At 46.7% G+C, this 12,127-nt stretch overlaps 1 protein-coding gene across 1 annotated transcript in view; it reads left to right on the top strand.

The window, feature by feature from the left end:
• Positions 1-3,875, top strand: part of LOC125944291 (uncharacterized abhydrolase domain-containing protein DDB_G0269086-like) — a 29,899-nt gene extending 26,024 nt beyond the window's left edge. The window contains exon 9 of the mRNA XM_049664641.1: positions 3,631-3,875. Coding sequence (XP_049520598.1) covers positions 3,631-3,875 — 245 coding nt within the window. The remainder of the gene's footprint in view (positions 1-3,630) is intronic.
• The last annotated feature ends 8,252 nt before the right edge of the window (positions 3,876-12,127 follow it).

Here is a 12,127-nt window from a genome sequence, read left to right as displayed (position 1 = left end):
TTACCAAGCGGACATTTTCGCTCGCCCTTCGCACCCGGGGCCACTGACACATAATAAAGGCCTGCGAGATTGGTAGAAGGGAGAATTATATTCCGTGGTATTTTCGGAATTTATTAAAGGGTGAAGAAAATTACGAATCCGCGGGACATCGGACGTAGGTCTGTCGCACATTACTTGGCGCCAAGTGTGAGTAAAGATTTCAGCGGGATACAGAACTCAGTTTGCCTATTACGAACCCTATCGGTACCTGGTTAGAAAGGTACCGATGGGAGAAGGCAAGGGGGGAAAGTGCTCCTCTTGGCCTCCCTGGTAGCTTTCTTACTAAGCGGTAATTTTCGTTCGCATGTCGCACCCGAGATCACTAATACATGGTACAGGGCAGGCGAGATTGGTAGCACGCAGAATTTTATTCCGTGGTATTTTCGGAGTTCGTTGAATGGCGAAGGAAATTGCGAATCTGCAGGACATTGGACGTAGTTGATAGACCATGCGATTAGACACATGTGCAGACATCTACTAATGCAGATACAGCATGACAACACGTATACACGTGTGACAACGTATACACGTGTTGCCAGACTGAGCAATGAAGGAGCTGGCCTAATTGCTCTTCTAAACGTTTGGATTTGAAGAAAGGGTAACCCATTTTAAGATCCCAGTATTTTGGAGAATAAAGTCATGGCCGCCTTCATTAGACCGGCGGGCCTGCATTGTTGTACATTTATTCCCCAGATATCTTTGGACGAAATAACAAAGGTCTTTGTATCTGCCATTTCTGATTGGCTCGCCGCCTTTGCCTTTGCATTTTAGCACAATTAGCACGCAATTTTAGCAGGCATGAAAGCTGGCAACCTAACGCGTATGTAGACTTTGATTGGACGTGCACAAAGTAAGATAGCTATTTCGTGCAATGTGGAGCACAGCAGATCAAGTTGAAAAAATCACCTGTGAGATGAGTCCTAGTTCCCGCTTGCGCGAACTAACAGGTTGACTTGGCTTGCATGAGAAATCGAAACAGATATTAGGTAAAAAAATAAAATTCACAACCTAACATCCTAGTTACTTTATGGAACACATTGCAATTCATGAATTGTAGCGGGTGAGCTAGAAGGCTTATCCACTTAAAATTAAATTTCATAATGACACCAGCTTGCAGATATGCGCCCTGAAACGCGCCTTAATGTAGCGGTGTTTCCATTTACTACTACCAACAAAGGCCTTATTTATTCATTGAAGCACAAAACTAGAAGTGTGGATGGACGACGCAAGTTTGTTTTCGGGGTAGAAAACGCATGATAATTTGCAGAAGGTAACCTTCTGCTCGTCCACATCTTGTTGCTACTGCGGACTTGGTGACTGCAGTAGCAACAAGACCTAACACATTAGCAGTAACAACAGTAACAAGTAGTATATAGGAGTAGGTGGTCCTAGTTTTTTTCGCTTGCGTGAACTTCCATGAAGTGCGAGCACAATGTCTAGTTAAAGTTTGCGCCGTCATACGAGAAACCCTTGGGATGAATAGCGTGTTGAAGAATGTATGTACAATGCGATGAACACAAGCCGTACAAAGGACCTAATTTTGGACAATTTGTACATGACGGCCATTACAAATTAGGGCTCCTGTATTTTTATTCATGCATTTCGTGGCTTCTGTCAACGTAGGCGGAATGGGGATGAATTGCGTGTAATTCTAGTAAAATTACTTATGGCCTTATTTTATTGAATACCCCAGAACGAGCATTACACATTCGGATGTCCATACATATAAACATATTGTGGCCATAGGAGTGCGCATGAGAATTGCCACGAAATGACGCAGCGGTGCACAATACAGGACCTCAAAAGAACCACAGGTAACGGAACGGTCACTTTATCCACTGTGCGTACGCGCAGTTCTTAACAGGCGAAATTGACCGACCCAAAACATCTTCAATATAAATTACGAGGCACCAAGTTGTTTAAAAACGATACCAGGTAAATGTTCATTTACGAGTTTCCCTCGCACAAAACACGCACACGAAAAATATGAATAAAGCTGCCGATTGTTCACGTCTCAAGGTGCAGTTCCAACATAATTGCAAATTGTGACAACGTATTGTTTCCAGACTAAGCAACAAAGGAGCTGGCCTAATTGCTCTTCTAAACGTTTGGATTTGAAGAAAGGGTAACCCATTTTTAAATCCCAGTATGTTGGGGAATAAAGTCATGGCCGCCTTCATTATACCGGTGGGCCTGCATTGTTGTACATTTATTCCCTAGATATCTGTGGACGAATTAAGAAAGGTCTTTGTATCTGCCATTTCTGATTGGCTCGCCGCCTTTGCTTTTGCATTTTAGCACAATTACTTTTACGGCGTAAGCTGTTATGGGCTCAATCCAATAGCCGTTTATCTATGGTCACGATCATGCCGCCGCCCCATAGCCGCTATCGCCGGAAATGCGAAGACTAGTGCCCGCTCTCCGCCGGGATCGAACCCAGGCCCGGTGCGTACGAGTCGGATACTTTACCACTGAGCTACGCAAGCGCTTGCTATCATGTAGAAGAAAAATACCTTTATACGCGCCCTGCGCCTCTGCGCCTGCTCGAGGCGAAGACACTTTGCCGCGAAGACCTTGTTGCGCGTGGTGCCGAAATTGGAGCTACTCTTGCGCCGCTCAACCAGCTTACGCTGTGACTCTGCGGCGTGTGCCGCACAGGCCTGTGACTTTTTTGCGAATACCTACCCTAAAGGAGCAACTGTGACGTGGGCTCTTGCATTGAATTGAATATGCTTTTAGCTTATACACAGAGTTCTTTTGTAGCCATTGGCACAAAAAAATCGCCACATAATCACTGCATCATATAAATGGGTGCGCGTATAGGCAGCTGCGCGCCGACGACCCGAGCCTCCGCCAGTATGGTGGCGCCATCTAGTTAACGTGCCTGCAACCGCCGCGTGCGACGAGATACGATTCAGGCGCGATGCGATTCAGACGAGGCGCACATCAACGCTATCCCGATGTTAGATGTGCGCCACGTATTCTGGGTACCTCTACGGTACACGTTATGGAGTCTCCTCGCAAGGTGCGAACCGCTGCTGAAGGAGCGAATCGTAGAGCTACGTGCGCGGCTACAACCAGGCATCATCGGCCTCAGCAGACTGCTGTGCAGAGAGCCGCAGCTCACCGTCGACGCCGACGCCGGGCGGACAGTTCACATCGTTCTCGTCAAAATCGAGGCGAAAACACTTTGCCGCGAAAACCTTGTTGTGCGTGGTGTCGAAATTGGAGCTACTCTTGCGCCGCTCAACAAGCTTACGCTGTGACTGTGCTGCGTGTGTTTTGCGAGTACCTTCCCTAAAGGAGCAACTGTCACGTGGGCTCGTGCATTGAATTGAATATGCTTTCAGCTTATACAGAGTTCTTTTGTAGCCATTGGCACAAAAAATCGCCACATGATCACTGCATCATATAAATGGGTGCGCTTCTAGTGTTGCTCCTTCAGGTATCTTATAAATGATCCCAGAAATGTTTTGGAACTCTTATATCACGCGCTATTGGTAATTGTACAGTATTGCTTTGGGACGACGGAACACGGTAACCTTCATAACTTTCAAGATAACCTTCATAATATCTTGAATTTCCTTGCAGAAAACAAGAACCAACCATTCCTGTTTTGTATGGTTGGCGATTCCCTGACAGAAGATTCTTTCCCTCCGGATGGTTTGTGCAATGTGCTTATTTTTGGGACATTGCTAATTAAAGTAGGAAATCAGCAAGCGGCCACATATTTCGAAGCTGGCGGACTGAGTTTAGCCTTCGAGCTTTTTCTGAAAGCGTTGGCAAGTGGCACCTACCAAAGAACTGAAACCGGTCTCACATTTGACAGCACGTAAGTATCGCTTACTTTTTAATGCTGTTTGATTTTGCATTGAGGTTGTTAAAAAACGAGCAGCTAATCTCAATGCATCGCAAAAATGTGGCAGAAGGGACTTAGAATATAGGGTTAATTGCCTGTGGGTCAAATAGCTAAAGCTGCTGAGAACACTAATCGATCGCATTGCCTCTATCCACCGCTGGCGAGGTTCCAGCTCTTTAGGAAAGTATAAAAGTGAAACAGGCGACACTTACATAAAATAATGAATATTGTCTGTAGCAATTCGCCGTGTCCGACTTGCAGCTCTGTTGCATATCACAGCTCTGCAACCGAATACGCTCGTATGGCGAAGTGAACAGTTTCACAGGATTTGGTTTGATGCGCTATCGCGAATGCAACATAGTCGCAAATAACCTGGCAGAGAACGTGGAAGTTGGCCGCAGGTAAAGCAGTGGCTAGCCGGAGGAGGCACCCGTGGCCTATGATGCTCATAAGAAAATGCGACGAGCATCGCATTATTTTCCCGCACACTACCAACGCGGCGACCCGGCGACACGGGTACGATTCTTTATGGCGGTTCATGTGGCCCATTTTGCTCTAAAAGCCTTCTAAGCGAAGCCGGGGCACTCATGTGCTAGAACGTAAATTGCCTCGCTATATGCTTTGATGTGCTCGCGACAGCCACATTGAAGCTTCTCCATCATCTTGTGAAAGCTCAGAGAAAAGATATTCCCAAGTTAATTATTATGGCAGGATTAATAATCGATTTTGTCAAGGCGAGCCTAAAAAATGGCCTAGCAGTTGATCATAAATTCATGTTCCGAAACTTCGAATTGTTTGTCATATTCAAATAGTGTGCTATTGGTCATATCAAATGGCACGATTATAATAGTCGATTTTGTCAAGGCGAGCTTAAAAAATGGCCCAGCAGTTCATCCTAAATTCATATTCTGAAATTTCAAATTGTTTGTCATATTCAAACCGTGTGCTATTGGTTATATCAAAACACTCGCGTAATTATTTCTATATGGATATACGGTTGAAAGGAAAATCTACTTGGGTGAGAATAGAGTAGTTTATGAATTAGTATTGTCGCGTTGTCGGAAACTTGGGGGACAAAAGCACTAGTCAACAGGAACAATAACAAGAATGGTCTGTCAAATACCACGCGCTAGTCGCTCCTTCACTATTTTCTTTAAATGCTTGTACCTCTTATCTTCGTTCTCCTGGCTACACTAGAGACGCGGCAATATGACACTGGTCAGATTCTACCCAAGCACAGTCTAAATCTTAAGTGGTTCATATCCTGGGACCCAAGTTAGCATCAAGGAGATTCACTGCAAACTGGGGCGTTAGCAGTTGCATAAAGCCAGGTACAGAAGTCGGTGTGAACCAAGTCGACTGATGAACGGCACATACGTTTCATATACATGGGGAATAAAACTAGATTGCCCGGTGGTTGGTTTCGAAGCTGGTTTCCTGAGTACAAGTACCCGATGCAGTAGCGCACCCAGGATCTCTGCCGGGGGGGGGGGGGGGGGGGTTGACAGTTTGCCAATACCATCTAAACAGCACTAATTTCAATTTATTCAGGGAAATTGTCAAAAAAATCCGCTTTTTGGGAGTGTGCAGACCACTGCGGGTCTTGCATTGCAGTACTCAAATGCGCAAGGAAAGAAAAGGGGTTAAACAAAAGGGGCGGTTGGGTCGGCCTAAGGGGGGGAGGTTACAACCCCCCCTCCCCATCGGTGCGCCACTGACCCGATGTTCTCCCCAAAAAAACTACGGACTGCCAAAGTTGATGGGAAAACGCTTGCAGTCAGATAGGTAGATAGACAGCCTCCGAAAAAAAAGGGGGGGGGGGGGGGGAGTAACCTAAGTGTGCTAATCACAATAAAATATAATACCGGTATTGATTTCATTTTAAATTACTAAAGCTTTATTTGTGCAGCCGTGACCATTCGGCAAAGCTACGTTCGAGACAAAGCCTTGCATACCAGCATTCGCAAGGCGCCACAACCCAATTAAAAACGCATACATGGTGCCAGGTTTTCACCTAGAAAAGATTGTAAGGAACTATAAGCGGCCATGTTTTTACGAATTGAACTTTAGTCATTGTTGTGCATGCAGTTACGGGTATAGGTAAAAAAAGAAACGCTACTCCAGAGAACCCTACAGTAGAGCACTGCACGGGCCAATTTTTGCGGCCCGGGCTCGGCCCGGGCCTTTCTTACATTGGGCGGCCCGCCCGAGCCCGATCAAAACTTTTATGGCGAGACCCGGGCCCGGCCCGGGCCCGGAAATAATCTCCGCCCGGCCCGGCCCGCCACCCCTTTACCTTAAGCCCGAGCCCGGCCCGAGCCCGACTCGAACCCGGCCCGAACCCGGCCCGAGACCAAAAAATACATGTTTTTCAGAGTTGGAGAAGCCCGAGAATAACTCGCAGAAAGCCCGAGCCCGGCCCGGGCCCGGGTCAAAAAGCATACGCCGTGCCCGAGCCCGGCCCGAGCCCGTGAAAAAACTCCTCTACCCGGCCCGGGCTTTCGGGTAAGCCCGAGCCCGTGCAGTGCTCTACCCTACAGAGGACCAGTGTCAGGTGTGCGGACGTCAGAAATCCTCCAACTCTACCTAGTTAAGCGGTTGGCCATGACGGCATCTCATCGAAGATTGTAAATTACAACCCTGATCTCGATAGGGGCACTGTGCTACCCGCCGTGGTTGCTCAGTGGCTATGGTGTTGGGCTGCTGAGCACGAGGTCGCGAGATCGAATCCCGGCCACGGCGGCCGCATTTCGATGGGGGTGAAATGCGAAAACACCTGTGTACTTAGGTTTAGGTGCACGTTAAAGAACCCCAGGTGGTCCAAATTTTCGGAGTCCCCCACTACGCCGTACCTCATAATCAGATCGTGGTTTTGGCACGTAAAACCACATAATTTGATTTTTTAGGGGCACTGTGCTGCATCTTAAAGCCACAAACAGTCCCTGTATAAAATATTTGGGGCCGCGACAACCAGAGCAGTTACCGAACAATCTCAGTACTTAATATTGTTAATACGTTTTTCGACAGCATAATTCAGCACTGAGAATGAAAGAAATTGAAAGACTTTGCCCTGAACAACACGGTTTTATTAGCAACAGGTCCACTTCCACAGCCGTCTGGCTCAGTAATCTCAGTTCATTCTCATTTGTTCGACTCTCATGGATTTACCCACTATTAACGGGGCCTTCAAATTGTAGAATGGCTTCACCCTAAAGAACTTCTTCTCACTGATGTTATGCCGCCAAAAAATTTCGAATCGAATAAGGGGAGTTATCGCACCCATACCCGGTTTCTATCTTTTTCTCTTCGCTAGCGCGTTGGAAGCTACGCAGCGGAGAAGTCAACTGAGCAAAGCCCCGTGATAGAGCTCGTTGTGACACTCATGGGGTTCGTGGTAGACTAGGCTATACAGCACGCCGCTGCCATCTGAGGCCACGGGCAGCTGACGCAGCGACGCGCTGAGTGCGCAGTGCCTTTTGACTTTACATTCGGCCAGCTGCTTTCGATGTGACTGCATTGTGTAAGCGATTTTTGCGGTGTTTGATATAAAATTGAGGCGAAGAATCAAGAATTAATTATGGTAATGGGTGGAAGTATGGTTATGATAGTAACGATAAAGATGGTTGAATACCATGACTCGATAATGACTACAACTCAGCAAAAAATGACAATGATTCAGCGAAACAAGATTAACACTCAAAAACTACTGGAATGGGTTCAGATGGGGACACTAAGTGAAGGAAACACTTAAGCATGATAATATAAGTCAGATTAACTCAAGAACCTGTGAAATGGTTTCGGGCACGTGGGTACTGTGTTTCGCGGTGGAGTGACGAAGATGAACGATATGTCCAGAATATCCACGAGTAAAGGAACGAAACACAACAGATTTTGGCGTTTAAGTGAAGGAAACATTAAAGAATGATGGTAGAAGTCATTCATGAGCATGACTACTAGCAAAACACCGCACAACCAAGCATCACCTTACCTTGCAAAACTTAGCAAAACCGAGCATAACTCGTAAGGTTAAGTTAAAAACCACTGAATTAAGTTGTGACGTTGGGACTAAATGGGGGAAACTCTAAAAGATGATGGTAGATGTCATGACCATGACTATTCTTCAACTGAATTAAGAGTGAATCAGGGGTTATGGAGTGGGGGGAGCGACTTGCAAATAAATGCGATTTGAGGGTCCAAGTGAGTGACTAAGCAAAACAAAAAAGTGCTGAGTCAAGGTTCGAGTTGGTGAATCATAGTAAGGGTGACTACCAAAAACTGTCGGCGCCACAACGACTGCTGCTGCTGTAGCTGTAGCAGCTGTAGGTGTAGCTGCTGCTGCTGTGGTGTAACCGAATGTCAGCAAAAGTACTGAGTCACGGTATCAGTTTGGTGAATAAACGATGACTTGCAAACGTGACTGCAACATGTGGGCTCAGAGTAACCTTGACTGGGCAAAAACGTGATAAGTAGCTGTCCGAGGTTTGAAATAAGGATGACTTACAAAAAATGACTTTGCAAAAGAAATTTCACAAAGCGTAAAAGGGTCTCGTCGTGTCAGAGTTAGCGGCGCTTGCTCTTTCGCCTTCAAGTCGTCTTCCCCTACTAACTTCTATTCACTTTGTAAATATTTATCCTTTCTTTCTGCGAAACTGTAATCTGTGCAGACATCCCCGTATTATTTCACGATAACTCACGTGGTTCTAAGAAGTTGCATGTAGATAACAAACTCATTGAGCGCGTTTTCACGTTGAAGTACTTGGCTGTCGTAATGGATTTCATAATGAAAATTAAACCAGCAATGGGAATACTAAGTCTTCCCTTTGTGTACCATTTCTTGCATGTTACTCAAATGTTTCCTACAGGGACAGTTTGTAGTGTCAAAGGGAAATTCCTTTTTAGTTTCCTTTGTATATTGGAGATTGTGTTTAGTACGCATATCTCATGATTGTGTACTTATAGTTATTTTGGTTTGCAATTGGCGTGATTGTGATTTTTATTCTCCATGCGATTCTCATTACAGCTCAGCTCATTAGCCTGACTTACATAAACATGTGTATTAGATTGGACCGATAAGTAGCCGTATAAGCTAATGGTCTAAATTTTTCTTAAAAATTATCGTGAGTTATATTTACAATAAGATCCCATTCCATTTGACGAAGTGTTATTTTAATCCAAAGGCGCTAAATAAAATTTCGACAACTGATGTAAGTACTTCTTTGAAACCCTACAGTGTAAATATATTATGTTTTCGCGTTATATTTGCAAAGTAAACTGACATATCCTACAAACGTCAACAGGAAGCAATCATAGCCATCACATCAGTCGAACCGCGAAGATTTGAAATGTGTTGGCTCCCCGAAGATGACATTTCGTCCCGTTTTTTCCACTGCCGTCTCAGTTTGTAAAAAGGGGTTGATGCTACGAGGCAGCTCTTTGAGGATTCGTCGCGGCTGTTTGTCCGGGGATGGGTTCATCTGGGCTGGTCTCATCGGGCTTGCTATAATGTACAATCTAAATTTGTGGTATGCGGCCACCTTAATTTTCTGTTTTCAAGATACTCTAGTTAAAAAGGTGCCAAGGCAGCTGACGGCTCAGAGCTCCATGATCACTTGTTTTAATAAATATTAATGTTGTGATGATAGCAATGGCTACAGGATGATGCGCCGGTATTGGGCTGCTAAGCACTAGGTCACCGGATTGAATCCCGGCCACGGCGGCCACATTTCGATGGGTGCGGTATGAGGCTGTAACACTCGTGTACTTAAATTCCGGAGTTCCCCACTACGGCGTATCTCTTAATCAGATCGTATTTTTGGTACGCAAAACCCCATAATTTAATTTTAATGCAATAATTGTGCAAACTCAGTTATCCAACAGTCCGCTCCATCAGTACCAGTTCAGGAGAGCGCGCTTGCGGCTTAACATGCTGTAGGCTTTCTAAAGGGGAAGGAATGTGCTCCGATCAGGTCTGCCAGTAAAAGTGAAGGTTATCTTAAGAGAAGGTAGCCTCTCGCGAACTGACTTTCTCTGTCGGCGCCACAACTACTGCTGCTGTTGTAGCTGTAGCAGCTGTAAAGTGTGGCTGCTGCTGCTGTGCTGTAAGAGAATGCCAGCACCTCCTGTGACATATGCTGCTCGATTTCCAGTATGTGTTATCCCTTCTTTCCGGAGAATGCCTTGCCTTTCAACGAAGCCTCCATGACTCGGCCTGGCATCCTCGAAGTCTTCATCTGGTCCCATTGCGAAAGTCAAAACAAACTCCGTCATGCAGGTGGTCCCAGTCCAAATAAGTTTTCCAGTCGATGCAATGTGCTGAGGTCGGCGAAGCTCTTCTCGGTAAACTGCGACACCTGGGTCCCGGTCCACGAGGCGATCAATTGCAATCGACACACTGAACGAGTACACTGTCATCTCGGCTCTTGGTATGTTTTTCCCCAGTCTTACGGCGCCATAATAAAAACCGGAGCGAAGGCAGTTCGATCAGTAATCAGTATAGTAATCAACTCTGCTTTTAACAGCGAAGCTGTCTTCCGCGCCAGCTCCCTGCCTTCCCGACCCCTGCCTCTCTTCTCTCCGCGGCACGCTGAGCAAGGAGAAAAAAAAACGTCATCGAGCAGTGGCTTAGCTCGGCTATGTCAGGATTTACGTAGCGTGAGCTAAGTCTTCCACATCGTTCAGAACCGGTAGACCTGGTGGCATGGGCTTAGGGTTACGATACCCATTGGTAACGCTAAAGAGTGGAATCTTCTGCTTAACGAGAAAGTTCTTGCAGGTTGTACAAACCCGCGCCACGGTTTCACCCCACTCAGGCGGCGCCGCTAAACTCAACGTTTCACGCATGGCACTACTTATGGGCCTCAAGTCTTGTCATGTGCCACAGTCTTTCACACACGTCGCACACATATCCAAACGGATTGTTTACGAAGTCCGTCTCGAAGGTCCGAGTTGCACTGGCGCTAAGGTTCACCGTATAGCCAGTCAATCGGTGAGCCTTGACGTCATCCACGGCGTCTTCTTGCTGCTGCTGAGATGGTCGGGCAAGTCACTCAGCCTCCTGGCGACGCCGCCTTGCTAGACGTTCCTCCCTTTGCTCTGGTGTCTCCGCAGCACGTTAGACTTCTGTTCGCTCTTCCTACGCTAAACCGCGAATTGAAAGGCAAGTACTTAGGGATCCAATGAGTAGGATCCAGCGCAAACGATCAAAGGCCCAGCGCAAACGCCCGGCTACAGTGGCCCGGCGTGCCAGCTGTGCGCCATGTGACGTCACTGCTACTCGCGCATGCGCAGAACGGCTCTCCAAGAGCCACGCGAAACTGCTCAACCTCGGCCAGTGGGCTCACGCTACAAAAGGCGAAAGCTTGCAATAGGCCGCGCAAAGTTCAAGACACAGCGAAGCTGGCCGAATTATATCGAGCGGCTAGCCTCCAACGCGTTCGGCGTCGACAAGCAGCCGCGTTCTTGGCACTGTGCCAACCTTGGTTAGCCTCCTGCGTTTGTGGCATGCCAGGACCGCTGTCGCTCGTAGGCGCCGACGCGTCCAGCGCTAGTCACGCGAAATTTGGCCAACGCGTTCGGCGTCGGCAAGCGACAGCGTTCTTGGCACTGTACCAAACTTAGCTAGGCTGCCTGCGTTTGTGGCATGCCAGGAGCGCTGTCACTCGCAGGCGCCCACACGAAATGTCGCGAAAGGGAAGGTGCCTCCGAAATAGATCGCTCGAGAATACATGCGTAGTTAAGTTAAACCAAGTTAAGACGTAGCAGCAACCAAGTTCATACCTAGCAGTAGCAGCCAGTAATAAGCTTTGCTGTGCCTAAGCTTTGCACGACAGAGTGCAAACTTGCCCGATTTTTGTTGAAGGTTTAATTTTGAATTGCTGAGGTAATTATCATGTCATGGTCATGGCGCTCGGGCTTTCGCTTTCAAGTCTGCTTAATTGTAGCATAAGGGACCCCTACTAACGACAGAGTTAGCAGCGATTACCACGTGGTTCTAAGCATCTTGATAACAAACCGATTCAGCACATTTTCACACTTAGGCGTCCAATCACTGTATGGCTCAAAGTACCATCAGTTTTTTGGGAAAGTACCCCTACGGCATATTAAAATCCAACTCGCACTAGCTCACCTGGTGTGTAATCGATGTATCTCTACTACAATTGTACCGCTTTGCCTCCTGATTTATGCAAAAATCCATGCAAAAAGTAGCTTGAATTGTTTTCTACAGAAAAC

This window comes from Dermacentor silvarum, chromosome 3 (genome assembly GCF_013339745.2).
Source record: "Dermacentor silvarum isolate Dsil-2018 chromosome 3, BIME_Dsil_1.4, whole genome shotgun sequence".
In the NCBI taxonomy this organism is placed as follows: domain Eukaryota; kingdom Metazoa; phylum Arthropoda; class Arachnida; order Ixodida; family Ixodidae; genus Dermacentor; species Dermacentor silvarum.
Note: the sequence above shows the minus strand (reverse complement) of the source record. Positions and strands in the feature narration are given on the sequence as shown.